Raw genomic sequence first — 18,751 nt, 5'->3', positions numbered from 1 at the left:
CATCCATAAAAATCCAATCTTTCTTCAACATAATCAAAAAAAAAAAAAAAAAGTGTGTAATAATAGTAAAAGTGTAATAATAGTGAAAGTGTAATAAATAATGGGTAGGTGAGCAATATTTTTTAGTATTATCCACAAAAAGCGAAATTTACTTGCCTTAAAGTCACCATACATGGACCCAACATGATAGTAGAGGGGTAAAACACAATGCCTCAACAACTCATTAGGTGAGACTTGGGAGGACCAATGTTGATGTCCACAAAAAGCCACTACATTAGGTGACAATCATTATTGTGTGAACCATACTATATCAAATAATGTAATTTAATACACAAAAAATATATTTTTAGTATATTAAAAATATACTTTTGTTATGGTCCACACAGCACAAAACACTGAGTGAACTATAATCCACACAATAATTTATCATTAGGTAAAACTCCTACACTACGACTGCTAGGGTTCAATCTTATGTCATTGTCCACAATTTATCACCCAAAACCAATTGAGATGCTTATGCAAGCAGGCCAGCATTTTTCATTCTATTAATAGGCCAAGCTGCGAAGAGATTATGATCATAAGTGTTTGCCCAAAAAATATAATGATGTGTAATGAGAGAGTTGTGAAGTGGTTAAATAATGATGCAAAGCCATATTTGGGAGTGGTGTTCTTGCAGGTCACCAGCGCAGGCTCCGCTATCCTTTCAAAGGCTGCTCTTAATCAAGGGATGAATCCTTTCACTTTCTCCTTCTACCGAAATGCCATCGCCGCTGTTATCTTTGCTCCTTTTGCTCTATTTTTAGAAAGGTTTCTTTTTATGCATTTACTTGAATTCTCCTTTTTTTATTTTATTTTATTTTTCACTTTATATTCTTTATTTTTATTTTTAAACTTACTGAACTTACTCTTGGTTTTACTTTTTCCATAATAATAATAATAATAATACTCTGTAAGAGCATCCTCAATCAGTTGAGGATTTTTGTTGGTTTTTAGGAAGTCAGGTAGGAGAAGAGATGTCAGAGAGAAAAAGGGAGGGAAAAAAAAAAAAGTAACGGTCATTGTTCATATTGGCCGCCCGCGCCCCATCGGGGCGCACAATGCGCTTGGAGCGCGCCGCCTTACTCTTTTTCTTCTTTTTTTTTTCTCCTGCAAAAACCAAAGTCCAAGAGAAAAATTCAAAGAAAAATCAAATATTTCATTTATTGAAAAACCATCTCCTCGAATTTTAGACGACATAAACCACCTAAAATCCACTATTGTGAATGCCCTAACATTTTTCTAGTTAACAAGACATTAATCTATCTTCTTCATATTTTGCATTGATATACCCAACCTTAAGATAGATTACATGCATCATTCTTGTGTGTCCTTCACATCATATCCAATAAAAATTTATTAATATCACTCAAAAATTTTCTCGTTAAAAGACGATTATTTTTTTTCAACCACATGAAAAGAAAAATAACTTTTTTATTCCTCCCATTTTCTTCCTCCAATAAAATCACAATATATAATTTAAGTTTAACTTTTCAAAAATATACATATAATAATTTTACTTTTATTATCATCATTATCTAGAAATAAGATTTTTATTCTATATGTTATGTATTGTGATTTCTAACATTTTATGGGTGATTGTTTAATACAGGAAAATGAGGCCTACAATGACCACCTCAATCTTGTTCAAGATAATGTTGCTTGCCTTATTTGAGTAATTAAAATATTTACTTCTCTATTTTTTACCTGTCATTATTTTTATACAGAGCCCGATATCTTTTCTAACGCGATACTAATTCAAATTCAGTTCAATACACACTCTAGAATCTATACTTAACAAGAGTAAATAGAGAACGAGCATTATAGCCAAGGACCTTGTAGTCCAGTGGCATCAAATCCTTTCCTTTATATAGGAGGTGGTGGGTTCGAGCCTCAGTGGGGGCAGATACTTGCGTTGTAATAGAGTTAGTAGTATTCAAAAAAAAAAAAAAAAAAGAAGAATGAGCATTATATAAAATACTTTTTTTTTAGAAGATTTTACGGAAACACATTATTACACCATTATAATATGGGTATTGGTGCATATATATGTGCAGGCAACTCAACCTGAATTTGTATTACGTGGGAATGAGGTACACAACGGCAACGATTTCGGTGACAATGTTAAACCTTATTCCCGCCATGACATTTTTGTTAGCTTGGATCTTTAGGTATGTTAATATGCATCATATCATTAATTATGTATATTACAATATAACATTATTTGAACTTGAATTAGTTTCATCTTGCAAAATCAATATATTAGCGTAATATATATGCAGAAAAAAAAATTTGTGAGTGTTTGGTAAACAGTTGTTAGCTGATAGCTGTTAACTAATTGAATTAGTGGGTTTGACTAGTTAATAGCATTAGCTGATTGTATAATGATGTTTGGTAAATTAAAAATTAACAAATAGTTTTTTGAGAATTAACAAATAGTATATTACATACAAAATGACTTTTTTCAAAAAGTTAAATCCAAAAAACTACTTTGAGTAGCATTTTGAATTTTAGTGTTTTGGAGTAATAAGTTGTTACAAAAAAATTAATTAACCAAACACTTATATTTATTGTTTAACCAAGTCAAACAACTAATTTAGTGGCCAAATAAGTTAAAATTGGCTAATGCCAATGACCTTATGGTCTAGTTGCACCCGGTGTCCTGGTTTACACTTCCACATGGATGATGGGAGTGAGCCTCAGTGGAGGCAACTGTTAACTCTTTGTGATTCAGTAGGTTGAGAAAGTAGCTATGAACAGATACTACATTGTAACAGAGTCAGTAGTACTCAAAAAAGCTAATAAACTAACTATGTTACCAAACATGATATCTGTGTGTGTATATTAGTGTCACTTCAAACATAATATTTTAAAAAATAATGTTTATACAGGAAATAACTTTTTTTACATGTAGGCTTGAGAAAGTGAAGATTAAGAGTTTGCATAGTCAGGCAAAGATAGTTGGAACAGCGTCAGCAATTGGTGGGGCCATGATAATGACGCTTGTTAAGGGACCCATCATCTTGTTGCCCTGGACTAAGCACTCAAACCACGTCGTATTTCATTCTGCTCAACATGTTATGAATCAACATAGTGATCCCATTAAGGCTACGCTCTTGCTCGCTGGGAGCTGTATTAGCACAGCCATATTTATAATTCTTCAGGTACACATGTTTTGGGTGTTTAATTCGTAAATAACTTATCAATTAAAAATTAATTAATTTGACAATTTTAACTGTTTAACATAATGTTTAACATTAATTTGACATTATCAAAAAAACTGTTTAACATAATGTCAAAGATCTCATGATCTAATGGCACCAAGTTGCTCTTCCATATAGAAGATTGTGATTTAAGTTGGATGCGGTATTGACTCTTTGTGCTTTAGTAGGTTGACAAGGGTTATAGGTTCAAGTCCTCATAATAACAATTTTATACTTGCTTATCTTTATAATCACACTTTTAATAAATTTACTGTAGAAAGACTTGAAATTGATATAGGGCATATAGGTAAAAGAAAAAGTATTTTTAAATATTATATCGATATAGAATATGTGTGATTTATAATGTATTTTCTATCCAAACTATTTTATCCGATTAATTACGTTTCATATTTTGTTATGAATAGTTTTTTTCGTATTTTGAAATATTTGAATTTCTCGTCCCCAGTCAAAAATATTTTTATCTCCGCCTTTTTTGTAAATTTTTATTTATAAATTTTTATTAATAAATAATTTATTATTTATATGATAACAATGTAATTGTTTGTAAGCTTTTTCAGCTTTAAATTGTTTATTCGTTTTTATAAACAATAATTATTTATTTATGAATGCACTGATGTAGTTATTGATCATTCTACATTTAGTAAAGCACCTATAATTTTTTTTCATGATTATTGTTATGTATGTAAAGTTTTAAAAAAACTTTTGAATCTTATTTCAAGGTATTTGATATTATTATTTGTTCCTAACGTAATTTAAATTTTAGATATAATGCTAGGGCCTTTTCTTTTGTCACGCCCCATGCCTATAAAATAGTAGGAACAGGCATGTCCCTACAAACTACTAATATTACTAGTTAATCAAAACACCTATCATCTATCGACTATCAACTACTGATTGCCAAAACACCTTTTTTTTTAAAATATATATATATATATATATATATATATATATATATATATATATATATATATATATATGTGAAAGTTTTTAATTCATTAAATCATGTTTTTATTCAAGCCTCTTAGGTTGTGTTTGGGCGAGTGAGACTGTCTTAATAATTCTCTAGAGGATTTTTTTAGATGAAATTTGGTTGAAGCGGTTACTGCTTTAATATCATGAATTTTAACTTAGAGAGGTAAATGTTTAGGGGAAGCAATGTAATTGGAACAATCAAATTGTTTTAATCTTATTGTCACTGGTTTATATGCTCTGCCTCTAACTTTACTAATCGATCTCCTAAATAGAATTTTAGTTAAAGGCCACCAAACAAGCAAACAACAGCCAATTTTTTACAGTAATTCATTGTGTAAAGATAGACCTACAATATAACATTATTTAAAATGTTTTGTTTAAAAAAAAAAAACTAATAATTGATTTTATGTTGTCTTAATAGGCAAATATGATTAAGTCATACCCTGCCGGGCTCTCTCTCACTACATTGATATGCACAATGGGATCACTACAATGCAGTATTTTGACGTTAATAATCGAGAAGGGAAATCTTTCCGTTTGGTCTCTACACTGGGATATGACACTCCTAACTTATGTTTATCACGTAAAATCTGAATTCTTTTTCATCTATTTTTACTACACTTTCATAAACTCAATATGTGGCATACTATCAAATTAAAAAACTAAATACAGTTTTTGGATAACAATGTATATGAACTGATGATGCAGGGATTAGTGAGGTCAGGGGCTGTGTATTACATATATGGGATAATAATGAAGGTAAAAGGACCTGTTTTTGTTACTGCCTTTAATCCCCTATCCATGGTTCTCGTCGCCATCATTGGGTCCTTTGTGCTTTCTGAGAAATTATATATGGGAAGGTATACATCACAGCATCTCATCTTCTTTTCTTTCTGAGAAATAAGTGAATAAACTTGTTAATAATGTTTCTGACATGAGATGATACACCTTTATTGTAATGAAGGGTTTTGGGAGCAGTAATTGTTCTTGTTGGATTGTACCTGGTTATATGGGGTAAATCCAATGATCAAACTTCACAAGATAATAATGATCAAAATCATGCACTTCCAATTGATCATAAACAACCACAAGTAGTTCAAGGCGTCAGCAAGGATATTACAGTGTCTTTGAATTGAAAGGTAGAGCTGCCCAGGTTACATCCACATGAATTTCTGCAACTTTTATAATAGTTATTGTTTTCATTGTAATAGTTAATACAAATAATTGTAATATACTCTTTTGGAATTGGGTCATCGACCTGTAACTGTAATTTTATAATTTTTCTTTTATTAATGCCCAATTTAGTCTTCACCTATAGTGATTTTGTCCAAATTAATCCTCAACTATAAAGGTTAATACTCAATTTAGTCATTGACTATAGTGATTCTTTTCAATTTAATCCTTGATTCTAACAACTTAGGACTCAATTAGATAAAACCATCAAAATCGAAAACCCAATTAAGCACAAAAAAGACGTTCATAACTGAATCAAGGAAAGTCACTATAGTCGAGGACTAAATTGTGTATGAGCTCTAAAGACAAGTATGGAAAATGAAGTTTAATATCAGGTCTAGTCATTAGTAATCCAATATTTCGAGGCAAACACAAAACTGACTCAAATTTTACCACTTTATTATCCAGACAATGAGAGAACAGTTGGAGAGATTGAGCCTGTCTCCAAAATATTACCCAAGTTGTTAGCTATTTATGTTTCCTGTGTACGTACACCCACCATCTTTGCAGTCATGTCTATACCTTTCCCGTTTACCACCTATATTGATCTATCAAACGCGAACAAAACAATGACCAAAATTTGTTTCGCTTCACTATATGTTAAAATCAGCTGGCATTGCTCCACTACATTAGTAGTTAATTCAGGTCAATACCCTTCTCTCTTGCAGCTTCTTTCACTGACTCTGCATCTCCTGTGGCCATAGATAGGTTGACATAAGATTTCCAAAGCTTGATCGAGAATGGATATATCGATAAGGCTCTCCTATGAAAATTGATGGATATGGCCACGGAATTTGTCATGCTATGCAGAAGATTTGCAGCTTCCACCCATACGTGCTCCGCTGCTACAGGAATGGCTTGCAAGAGTGCATTTGACAAGAGAGAGCTCGCCCAAAAGGAAACGTTCGCAGATAAAGATGTGGTGTTGCTTACCCTGCTTAGCCATTTGCAGACAGAAATTGCTAAGTGATAGTTAGAAGGAAGAATCTCCATTAAACTTTCAACCAAGTCTACCATATCACTCAACTTATTATACGTGTGAGGTAAGAGAGATGGACCGAACAACACTTCAAGAATCGAGTTTACTAGCGAGGGGTCCGAGGGAACAGGGCTCAACAATTTTCCAGCTAGTTGCTTGAGTCCTGGTTTCTTGATATTCTGGATGAACTTTCTGGACAATGGTTCAGAGGCAAGGGAAGCACGGGTATCAAACAGGTAGCCTCTCAGAACTTGTAAAGCGCTCCCAACACGAGTACAATCATTGCATTGCAAGCTATCTGCTGTCAGGAATAAGATGAGCTCTCTCACACAGTGACTATAATTCTCATGATTAGCAGCACCCAATGCCCTATCTAAAGCCTGCCGAGCTTCAGTCTGATCATTTCGCAGTAGCTTATAGATAGCAGAATTGAGTAGCCCGAATACAATGTCATTCTGGCTAGAACCAGAAAGCCAAGAATGCACATCTGAGACTGAAGCCAACTGGGGTGAATCATTGGAGCCCTTGCTGCCTATTCTATCTAAAGACTGGAACCATCTATCCATTACTTCCTTCACAACATCCAGTCTGCCATCTCCGAATGCACATTCAGCATACTGATTCCAAATACACTGGACTCCAGGAACTTCATCCAGCCAGTTATCTAAAGCTTCTTCAAATCCTTCATAACTCGAATTACAAAAATCATGTTCTAGCCGAGCTGACATCAAAACAAGTTCCAAACAAGATGGGTAAAGCTTGATATATCTCTCCAGCAAATTCCTACTACACTCTAGGCCTTCAAGCACTGCAATACACCTAACATGATTGAGAGCAAAGAGATGTGCTGCTCTTAGATTTGATTCATCTTCAAGAGATTCTCTATCAATATACAATGCTAAAGAATCTACAGCCAATTCCATCAAGGAGACTGCTTGCTGCTTCTCATCAGCTGTTAACTGAGTAGATGACCACTCTATAGCAGAAAGTTCTTTCTGGCATTCAAGCTGTTTGACTATAGCATTTGGCAATCTCCTATACACAACCATGTACACACAGCACACCCAGAAAATACATTTATCTGAAATTGCTAAGCACGTAACTATATCAGGGAGAAACAATTGGTCTGCCTTGTCAGATCCCTTTGTTGTGGGAAAGAGCTCATGGATCTTCTCAATAGCTTTTTTGGCATTGCCAGACATGCATAAAAAATTCATCATCTGCAAAACAATGTCCAAGATGCATTCACTGGCAAAAAGGGTGTCTCTGTTAGAAGTAGATGCATGACGGCAAAGTGCAGATATTGCAGCATCATATGCAGTCAACAGCTCATCAAGCTTTTCCCGACTATTAATATATAAAACCCAGAGTTCATATGCTTCTTCATTATGCTCAACCTGTGAAGTAGAATAGAAACCCATATGCATCATGTCAAAAGTGAATAAATTCAAAAACACTGAATTCCTGAAGGATAATCAAAAAGCAAATAGAAACTAAAAATATGGAAATCTCAAGCCAGCTAAAATTAACCTCTTCATAGCACTTGGCAGGCACAATTCTAGTAAGGATCAAGCAGGTGCAGCCAATTTTTAAAAAAACCTAATATGCGTAATATAATTCACCATGTAATTATGCTAGCAATTATGAAACAGTGAAATGACCCCACAAGAAAAAATTACATAGATACAGGTCAAAATGCTCAAACAACTCCATACATACCACTTCATTTGCCCCAATACCATTTTCTTAATCTTAGAAATTCAAAAATATATGACTAAAAAAGTTGAAATCCAAAAATTAAAGACATTTTAAAAACTAGTCAAAGTTAAGTTGACCATCAGAAGCAAGTTGGGGCATATAAAATGAGAGTACTGATTATTTTAAAGATAAAAAAACTCAATCTTTGATTTCCATAAAATTGAGAATGTAAGGCAAAAAAATGGTATGGGAAAGTCTTTTATTTTTTATAATGGCCTAACTAAAGCAAACTGGCATAGCCACTGCTTCATAGTACTATTTCACCCCAAAAAATAGACATACCGCATATTGGAACATGTCATCCTTTCCAATGCATTTTTGATTGCTATAGTAAATCAACAAGTAAACAATCCAGAGAAGTGCTGAGGTAGGATCAGCTTCAATAGCACGAGAAAGCACTTTAAGAGCCTACATGTTTCATAAAGTTCATGAGATCATGGAACTCCTCAATGAAATATATTGGACAATTTTCAATAGTCAAAATACCTCTATTCGGCCTTTGCTTTTATTAGCCTCCTGGCAGAGACTAAGAAGAGCCAATTCTACGGATCGGTCATTGTCAGAAAATAGATGGTCACCTTCGACCTGGTAATACACAACCAAAGTAAAGTGTTAGCAAAACCAAGCACATGCTACAGTTTATTTGCAAAAAGAAAGATACCTTGGGCAAAAGCTCATTAGTTGATTCAAAATACCTAATAAAGTACCATGAACGGAAACAGCAAATATAGGCAAAGAAATGATAAATGAATACTATAAACCTACAGATTCAAAACCCAAAAGTAGAAATCAAGAGAAAAATTAATATGTGATTACTTGAAGAGAATACAACTAAAAGGATTACCAATTGTCCATTCAAAGGCCTTATTAACAATACCTTGAATTGATTTAAAAATTATCATAGATTGAATATTTGAGGAGTAATTCTGTCAGAATTGGATAAAAATAGTCTACCAAGAGAAACATTTAACAGATTGCCCAGATTGATGTAACATAAAAATGAAGGAATAAGTTATGTCAGAATTTACGATCAAAGATGAGAAGTATATGAGATTCCATAGATTTGAGATCTAAGAAGCATAGAGTGAAACACACAAGTAAATAACTAAATAAATTGAGTTTGAAAATAAACATACAATTCATGTGAATAGAATTTCTTCCCCTTTAAAATAAAGAAATAAATTAAAATATTTAGTTCTTCTCAACTAAAAAGACAGTCTAATCTGTGTGAAGGTACCTTTACATCTGAAATATAATCAAGTTTCAGCTTTCCAGCAAAAATCACACAAGTAGCTCATAATAGAAATGAAAATAGAGATGTTTGGAGGCTAACTAGGGCCAGGGAAGAGGAGCGAAAATGGTGTTTGTTTCCCATTTTTTTTTCTATTCACAGACTTAATAATAAGGTGACAATGAAAAGAAAAGATTATTGTGACAAACCAAGGTTCCATTTCTGCTGTGAAAATAGAGTAACTGCCTATTCCAACCCCCATGGACCTCGACACGAGCTTCACTGCCATGCAAAAATGGCTCTTTTGAAGTCAGGTCAGTTGGAAGCAGACTTGAAAGAACCAAGAAGCCACTGTAACACTTCAGCTGGTGCTCAGAAAAACTTTGAGCCCCTATAGATTTACACGAGTGTAAATCAGTTTTGAGAACATTAAAGCCAACCAGATAAGTTGGGGGAGCCAATAGTAGACAATCAAGTGACATGGTGAGAGAATTAGTGGCACAAAATTTCCCTCCATGAATTGCTGATCCATCCTTGAAATCTACATATTAGAATAAAAATAAATGAATAAAAAAAGAGAGAGAAAGAGATGTGAAAGTAATGTACTGATCATAAAATTCTAAAGAATTACGGTTACACCTTTCTTACAAATTCCATACCCGAGCTATTGCAAGTAGTGTTCATATTATTTTCACAAGAGTAGTCCCTAAAATGTTGCCAAGTACATTCATTATTGTTGCATTTCCCCCGGAGCTCATACATGCAAAGTGGCCAAAGTGGATCAATAGCAAATTTGCAGAAATAAGAACCATTCACGTTGCAACGAAGATCCATTGAAGCAGATGCATCTGTATCCATAATGTTCCCCATACTCCCATCATCATTTTCATCATGAACATGAGAAGCTTGGATATTCATACTTCTAGTCTGTAGTTGATCAGAATTAGTGGGACCTAAAACCTTAAGGTGAGAGAATGCGCTCCTTAAAGCAGGAAGTGAGAAGGTGGCAGAACTTGATGATTGTGATTGGTGATGATCTATGGAAATGCAACTGCTCAAATGATCGGTGGATAAAGGAGGTGTAAAATTCGATCCAAACTTTTCATTATTGCAATGGCCATTGATCTCAATAAGGACATCAGACTCTACATCTGCCTTATCAGAAAATACTGGGAAAAAAAAATGAACAGAATCAAAAAGATATCTCAGACATTTTATAGGACAGAGGCACATGCATAAGATACTAAGTAGGAGCTTTGTCTATCATTATCTCTTAGAAATGCAAAATGCAGGCCTTACACTTAAGAAACATAATTTTCTGAATGGAAAATGGATTTAGGAAGTCATAGACAAAATTAAAATAAAGAAGAGAAAAGGAAGGAGAAAGAGAGAGAGAGAGAAAGAGAGAGAGAGAGAGAATAAAATAAACAGTTACTGAAATGAAGAAAATTCAACTTTGTCATCCAGACAGTACTATCAAAATTGATTTGATATCTCTCTCTCTCTCTCTCTCTCTATATATATATATATATATAGCTTTGCTCAGTTTGCTGAGGAGAAACTTAAATAGAAGAGTAGAATACCTAAGCACTATATTTACTTCAGAAACAACATTTTGACTAAAACTAACTTGCATACAAGATTATTTCAGCCTGCATATAATCTTCTCAAGAAATTCCAAAGCAGAAGGAAGATGTCCAATGGAAGAATACCTTGAAAATCAGAAGCTTTTTCTTTCTCCTTCTCTACCTCAGATGATGATATGTTGCCTGAACTCATTCCCATCCTTTGCCCAACATCAACTTCTAACATACTCTCAGTCATAGGCTCCACACTGTGACTTTGGTCCAATTTCTTAGGCAAAGTTTTCATTTTTAACCTTTCAAAGAGCTGAGATCTCAAAGATGCTTCAAGTAACAAAGAATCCTGAGAGCTATCAGTAAATAATTGCCTTCCTGATCCATTGTTTACCTCCTTTTCCTGAGCCACACCAAATGTCCCTTCCCCTTGATATTCTGAACTGTTCTGAGGAGATTTTCTATACGCATCTTCCTCCTCCATAGACATACTAGCATCATCAGATTGTAAACAAACGCCATGTGCTTCATGATTTTCTTTATTAAGCTCAGATGTACTAACATCAGGCTCACTAAAGGGATCAGAAGCCAATTTATCCCTATCAACATGCCTATCTGATACATTTTGAGGGGCATCAAAACCAGAATGGAAGTCCACATCATGACCATTGAAAGCAAGCTGTGCAGGACAGCAAGATGAGGGTATCAAAGGCATATTAGCACCAGAAGTGGTTGAGGGGTTTAAAGCCCCTCCAGTTGCTAGTTGAGATCCAGTGGAAAAGAGTACATCTGGATTCTCTATCATAAGAACTCGAAGCTGTGCTGAGTATTTTTCTCTTTTACTAAATAGAGCAGAGCATCTAGCATTTGCCTCGATCAAGGCTTTCTGAGCCTTTCGATAAGCTTTAAGGGCATTTCTTTCTTCAATTTCACACTTGTGCCGATACTCCTGTGCCTCCTCAAGATCCTTATCATGCAATTCCTCCATATCCAACAATGATTGCAAGTCCATGCTGCTATTTCCAGAAATGTTTGCCTGTCTTAAGTTGCTTGGAAGGAGTTGAATATTCTCAAAAAGGAAAAAATAATTAAGAAAAATGAACACAAAATTAGAACAGTGGCCATAATAGATAACTAACAGAGAATCAGTACAAGAGAAAACAGCATAGCCCAAACATGTAAAAATAGCCCAAGAAAATAACCTAAGTTCAACTTTCATTTTCCAATCTGCATAGCTTATAATTCTTTTCTCAAGAAAAAAAATAGCCCAGGACACATAGCATCAATTACTACAGTGCTGCCAACAACATGGAAGCTGTACCTGATTTAGATCCTGTGTTGCAAGTTGAAGTGGCTGTTCATTAGATCTGACTTGAAGACTACCACTTCTTCCTGTTAAACTCTTGCCAGCATGCTCAGGGGCGAATTGATTACTAAGCTTTGTAGGATCCTTCAACTCCACTTCACTCTTAGGATAGGAAAGTAGAGAGAAATACCAATTTTAGGGTGTAGGAAATATATCAATGAACCATGCCGTGCAACAAAAATTTCAAATCAATTAAAAAAAAAAAGAATATTACAGTAATTTAATACAAACATGTGAAACAGAACTATGCTAATTGGAAATGGCAGTCTTCAATAGAGAAGGGAGGAAAACTTATTAGCATATGATAACACTGGATTGGCATAGAGAAGAAAATACTCAATCCTTCATGACCATTCAATCATCATATTTTCCAAATAAGGAAAGGGATCACAAAGAAATTGAGTGGAGATCAGTATTAACTATTAACTCTGTCAGTTCACCAACAGAGGAATTTGAACTCAGATCTGAGACGGATTTTACTATTTTTGTGCTGCATGCGTACAGAGAAGGAGATATATCCTTTTGTTTTGAAATCGCTGCTGCAGAACTTGATTTAAAAGCAGCAATTAAATAACTAAAACTAAATAAACCTGCTTACTGAAGGGCAGTCTCAAGAAGAAACCCAGACTCCCAGAGCATAAAACACAAAGGTAAAAGGAGGAGTGTAGGACTGAAGGAGAATTTGATTGCTGATTACAAAGTCCAGATGACTGAAACAATTCGGTACAGAATTTCTCAAGAAACTGATACCAAGCAAACTCTTTCTGACGGAATATAGTACGCAAGGCTGGCCCAGGTTGGCCCCTATCCACCACCAAGGGCTAAAGGGAGAAAAAGCCTAGGTCTCTAGCCCATACCCAAGCACCAGTCAACAACATGCATGCCTGACAAGGATCATAGCTTGCATTTAATGCCCTCTCGGGGCTGTAATACCAACCAATATGAGGGAAAATTTGTAGTTGGGAATTGTATCTTTACTATCTTAAGCCCTAAGTAGTAAGTACCTAAGGTCAAATCCTTTTAAGTTGTGATAATTTAAATATATATACCCTAATTTATGAGGGAAGGTGATCCAGACTTTTACACTTAATAAGACAGAGGACTGTTACTCTGCCTGAGATAGAGTGAGCGGTGGGTCTTAGTTGGACTAGTTTGAGGGACAAATAACACTAGCTAGTCATTCAAAGAAATTCATTTATTCTCCTCTTATTAACTAATCAATCTACTTATTGTGGCACTTAACTGGTGTTATTCCTTAATACCTTGGGTTGGCAAACCTGTAGCTTTCCCTTTTTATTTTAGTATTTTTTTTGGGCAGGGATGGAGTGGGGGGGAAGAGGGTTCATTAGGGGCCAACTTCAAATGAAGAGTATTTTCCTTCTAGGACACTCCATCACAGTGTTACACACTCAATAATCTGATCACACTCAGGCAATATATCCAATGAAACATAGACAAGTAGGCAACAACAAACACACACACTAACATTCTTGTATTTTTCCTTTTGCAAAGGGAGTAGGGGTGTTACTGTAACGTGGGCAGCACTCTGCATAAAGGGCCAAATCCAGACTCTAGAAGACAGAGCAGTCAGTCATATGGACTTTCCCCTTTTAATCTAGTAATTATATCATGCACCATAACATGCAATCAGCTTTACAAACACAAGTATCATATAAGGACAAAAGGTAGCGAACGGTTGAAAACAATGGGAATTTGAATGCTGTTGTCAAAAATGCATAACATAGTACTGTATTTAAAAACAGTTCTCTGAATGTTTTCACCTCTGTATTCCTTAAAAAGTGGCAGTTGGGAAATAAATTGGAATGATTAAATATTTAAATGTAATCTTAAGCAAATGATTTACATTATACATCTAAGCAAGCGCTCATTAGTGCGGTAGTGCCATTACATGGATACAAGTGTCTTGTCCAACATCACAACCATGAATATGACAAACAAAAATATAAAGAATCCCAAATAAGATATTGTGGTAGTCTATAACATACTGATTTATTGGCAACTGCAGCTTGTTCTGATGCCATCACACGATCCCTCAGGTTTGTTTTCCATCCACTTTGATTTCGACTTGTGACTACATCTGTACCTATAAATCAACAAAGTGAACAAACACCCATCCTTTAGAGTTTGAGTGGTTACCAAAGGAAGTATTCAACTCCTCAAATATAATATAATATGTTTACACTTTTTCATACCAGAAGCTAATTTTGTCAAAACAATAGAACCATGATTCTCATTTTCACTGTGGTTTAAACCAAGGCCTGTGCAAGGTTCCCCTGAGGGAAATTTTTCATTACAACTGTTTCGATCACATTGACCAGGTTGACCACAATTTTCTAACATAGACTTTCCTGATGCTAATGCTGTATCTATGACTTGGACATTCTCAACCATCTGGCTTGAACAATCTTCACTGATCCTTTGGAGTTTGTTGCTAGGTTCTTTTAATTCAGGGTGCAGATTTTCTCCATCAGTGGCTCTACGCGCACTTGCCATGGCATTGCTTGTAACTGTAACACTAGGATCCCTACATTTAGTTGAGCTAACATTCCTGGATTGCTGGGCACTCTTAAGCTTCAATTCATTCTCCCGAACAGCAATCAACTGGCGTAAATCTTGTAGTTTACTATTGTCCAAGATGGCATTTGTATTACGTACAAGAGATGGACCAGTTGTCTTTTTAAAGTTATTACGATTCCTAACATTTAGTGATGATCCACCACTTTTAGAAGTGGTCCCACTGATTTTAGGCAATGAAGAAACAAATGTGTGACTATGGGGCATTTTTCTTGTCATTTTTGCCTCATTTCTCATCACCTTCTCTAATTTTTGAGGTCTTCGTACAGCAACTGCTGCTTGTGGTGGCTTCCTACTTTTATCTAGAGATAGGCTCCTGCTTTCTGTTGCCAAAATCTTTCTCTGTCTAGTATCTCCAGAGTCGCTGCCACTGTCATCATCTGAAAAACTTATTAGGAATGGAACAAATGAGCCTCGATTCTTATCAGAATTCTTATTGCAATTTGACTCATGAGAAGCTTGTGAACTTAATCTAGCCAATGGCTTAGAAGACACATGCCTTCCTGCAGGTAAGAAGAGAAATATAAGCAAAGGGTAAGTTGATAAAGAATTCAGAAAAAGATTTACAATAGGTCTAAACAGGAAAATGCTTCCTATTTGATTGGAATTCAAATCCTGTTCTGTTAAGAATGAACGAAGTAGTGCATGGATATTGGATAATGAATGGATCACATAAAATAAAGATACAAAACATATTCAAAGAAGCCAACTTATATTGATCACTCTCAAAGTCAAGTAAGGCCATGCATCATTGGCATGAACCACAAAATCTGTATCTCCAAATTTACAAAAGCCATTGGAGCATGTACCTGCCTCAACACCTTGAGAATCCTTAACCAACTCAACTTCCATGGGCTTTACTTGAGCAGTATTGACACCAGCGAATAGAGAAGTGGAGCTAAGATGTTGATTTTCCTGTCACGCAGAATTCCCTAAACTCTTTGAGATTTGGAATTGGCTATTAGAGAATACAATATTTCACACTTAAAAGCCACTAAGACCAAAATCAAATCAAACTGCAGAACAAGGGTACAAAGCAACAACTAAATCATTGCGGAACTTCTTTAACCTTTCATTTCCCTATGATTCATTATCAAAATTCAAATGAGCGTAGCTGAAACAAAAGGAAAGAAAATATGCGCAAAATAAAAATTGGAGCAAACGAGGAAAAATACGCTATCAAGAGAACACTGAAGCAAAGAACTCGAGCAGCCTGAAACCCGTATACACACACAAACACGATAAACGCCGACAGTAACGAGCTCAAAACATGAAAGTAAAACAGAGAACTAGGGTTTAGGAAAAGGACGAATACTACGTCGTCATCGGAGGCGCTGAGTTCTCCTTCTTCTCTGCTAATCGAGGAAACTTTGTTATCAGGAAGAGCCGGCCGGCCCGAGGTGTTAGGGTTTTCCATTGAATTCCGATTGGATGCAGCTTCTGCTACTGCCATTTGCTTCTCCAGCTTATTGCTATCCTCCATTACTCATTCCTTCACTTTCTCTCTCTCTCTCTCTTTCCGTTTTATATATATCCGTCAATGGCTGTTCCGGGGGCTGACGACATACAGAGCCACAGAGGAAAGAGAATTTCCGTGTGAGCTGTGAGGTGATGATAAAAAGACCGAATTCTCCTCGGAGTTAACCGCCGCACGCGTGCCTTACAGATGGCTAGGCGTAACAATTACATCAGCAATTGCGCCACGATCTCAATTTTATGAATCGAACAGAAATTGAATTTAATTTTATGAAAAAAAATTATTTGAAATATTAATTTTATTATTTGATTGTTAAAAAATAAGTTATTGAGAATAATAAATATATAAATATAAATATCTTTATGTAATAAAAAAAATATAAAGATTATATAGGAATTTAATCAGATTTATATTGTAATTTTTTTCATAATGTATAAAATACCAAAGAATAGTAAGGAATTTTTTTTCAAATTAAATTATCCATCAACCAAACAAGGTAAAATTTATATTTTCTCACTTTTGAAAAAGAAACTCTTAAAAAATATTTTTATGTGAACCAATCAGACAATACTCCATTAGTGATGGCAAGCAATCATTATGCAATGTTTACCTTGTAAGGTTAGCCACTAGCATAAGGCTCATATATTATATATATTAGTGATTTTTTTTGTACTGAATGTTTATTATTTGTTATATACTATCAAATAATGAATCTTCAATATAAAAAATGAACATTCAGTATATTAATGATTTTTTTATGACGAGTGAAACATGCGGTCACTATTTAAAAGTGTACACTAAGTAAACAACATTCCTATGTAATTGTAAACTTGGTTTTGTGTACGGAGCAACCTTTAATATTTAGGTCAGTTGTCTCACCCAAAAGAGGTGCCTACAATCTAATAAAGAGATTAGACATTGTGTTCGACAGTGAAAATCATGGGTAAACTCACAAAAAATATATATATATTGTCAACAAACTACATGGAAAAGACAAATCGCACTACAAAGACTTATGCATGCGATAGGCTCAACCAAAATAATGTTGACAAGAATCATAGTCATATTAACATAACTTATAATAATATATAATTTACAATATTCTAATTACATTTTCAAAGTTCGAGAGTTTATTTGATTATTTTTCTATTTATTTATTGGTAACTTTTATAAGGTCATCACCAATAATTTGTAGTCTTACAATTTAAAACTTTAATTTTGTTTACTTTAATTATTTTATTTTAAAATATAATTTTAATATAAATAATAATATTTTAAAATGAAATTAATGTTTTTATGTATTTTAATTTGTAATTATTTTATAGTCGATATTGATCTCGTTTTAAACGTCTCAATGGGATCTTTAAATATTTATAATTACACAAATATGGTATAAACGAATAGTGTTACACCATATTTGGTGCAACACTACCTTGGAGGAAGATTACATCAAACGTTTACACTAAAATAGTGTTTTGGTGCCTTCTTTGTGGAATTGTAGATGGTCTAACACCTGAAAATTTTAATCTAAAAAATCTTTATTTTGGACTTAGAATATGATAACATTGTTCATTATTATATTGATCACAACCTAGAACGAGTCTGGAGATCGCTTCCAATTGAGACCAATACATCAGAATAAACAGTCCTCCTACAATGAGCATAAACGCGGCCGTCCCACCCACGCGCCACGAGCTTCTCCCCGAGCTCCACCGCAGCCTCGACGGTCTCCTCGGGGCTATCGTGCGCCGAGTCCACAACACCGACCTCCATACCCATACTCGCCGTGAGCTTCGCCGCCTTGAGAACCACCTCCCTCCAGGCAGTGGGAGACGCGGCCTTGGTCTTGAGCAGCGCCACGAACCAGGCGGGGATCTCCATCCCTTTGTCGAGCTCGCTCATGTAGAGGAAGCCGCGGTCGTTGCGCATGAGCAGGTAGTCGTGGCTGAGCGCCACGACGAAGCCGGCGGCGGAGGCGTGGCCGGTGACGGCGGCGATGGTGGGCATCGGGAGGGTGAGGAGGTCGGAGACGAGGGATTTGAGGTTGGAGTCCATTGACTCTAGCCGGGATGTGTCGGAGGAGGCCCAGGCGAGGTCGTAGCCGTTGGAGAAGAACTTTCCGTGGCTGGTTGTGATCAAGACGGAGGGCCCGACCGCCTCTTCCCGTGCGCGGCGGATGGCGGCTCTGATGGAGTCGATCAGCGTGGGATTTAGCCTGTGCTCGTCGTCGCCGGTGAGAGTTAGTATAAAGACGCTGCCTCGTTTCTCCAAAGTGCACATCTCCATTTATCTCTCTATTGACC

General features: G+C 35.4%; 3 protein-coding genes and 1 long non-coding RNA gene across 4 annotated transcripts; 1 reads left to right on the top strand and 3 right to left on the bottom strand.

The window, feature by feature from the left end:
• The first annotated feature begins 597 nt into the window (after positions 1 to 597).
• Positions 598 to 5,549, top strand: LOC116020882 (WAT1-related protein At2g39510-like). Its single transcript, XM_031261448.1, has 7 exons — positions 598 to 807; positions 1,649 to 1,711; positions 2,094 to 2,207; positions 2,951 to 3,200; positions 4,654 to 4,815; positions 4,941 to 5,092; positions 5,197 to 5,549. Exons 1-7 carry the CDS (start codon positions 602 to 604, stop codon positions 5,366 to 5,368), a joined length of 1,119 nt encoding a protein of 372 aa, XP_031117308.1. The 5' UTR covers positions 598 to 601; the 3' UTR covers positions 5,369 to 5,549.
• Positions 4,819 to 5,366, bottom strand: LOC116020883. The gene is made up of 2 exons (XR_004098865.1): positions 5,234 to 5,366; positions 4,819 to 5,125 (listed from the first exon to the last, which is right to left on the bottom strand). It is a non-coding gene; the product is annotated as an uncharacterized LOC116020883 (long non-coding RNA).
• Positions 5,550 to 5,784: 235 nt separating the features above from the next.
• Positions 5,785 to 16,549, bottom strand: LOC116020617. Its single transcript, XM_031261088.1, has 11 exons — positions 16,290 to 16,549; positions 15,781 to 15,886; positions 14,590 to 15,474; positions 14,383 to 14,480; positions 12,332 to 12,478; positions 11,146 to 12,079; positions 10,093 to 10,602; positions 9,643 to 9,974; positions 8,689 to 8,787; positions 8,485 to 8,610; positions 5,785 to 7,841 (listed from the first exon to the last, which is right to left on the bottom strand). The coding sequence occupies exons 1-11, from the start codon at positions 16,452 to 16,454 to the stop codon at positions 6,102 to 6,104; spliced, it is 5,142 nt and encodes a 1,713-aa protein (XP_031116948.1). The 5' UTR covers positions 16,455 to 16,549; the 3' UTR covers positions 5,785 to 6,101.
• A 1,267-nt stretch (positions 16,550 to 17,816) lies between these two features.
• LOC116020831 (enoyl-CoA delta isomerase 1, peroxisomal-like) lies at positions 17,817 to 18,751 on the bottom strand. The gene has a single exon (XM_031261382.1). The coding sequence runs from the start codon at positions 18,732 to 18,734 to the stop codon at positions 18,033 to 18,035; it is 702 nt and encodes a 233-aa protein (XP_031117242.1). The 5' UTR covers positions 18,735 to 18,751; the 3' UTR covers positions 17,817 to 18,032.

Source organism: Ipomoea triloba, chromosome 5, assembly GCF_003576645.1.
Source record: "Ipomoea triloba cultivar NCNSP0323 chromosome 5, ASM357664v1".
NCBI classification, from domain to species: domain Eukaryota; kingdom Viridiplantae; phylum Streptophyta; class Magnoliopsida; order Solanales; family Convolvulaceae; genus Ipomoea; species Ipomoea triloba.
Note: the sequence above shows the minus strand (reverse complement) of the source record. Positions and strands in the feature narration are given on the sequence as shown.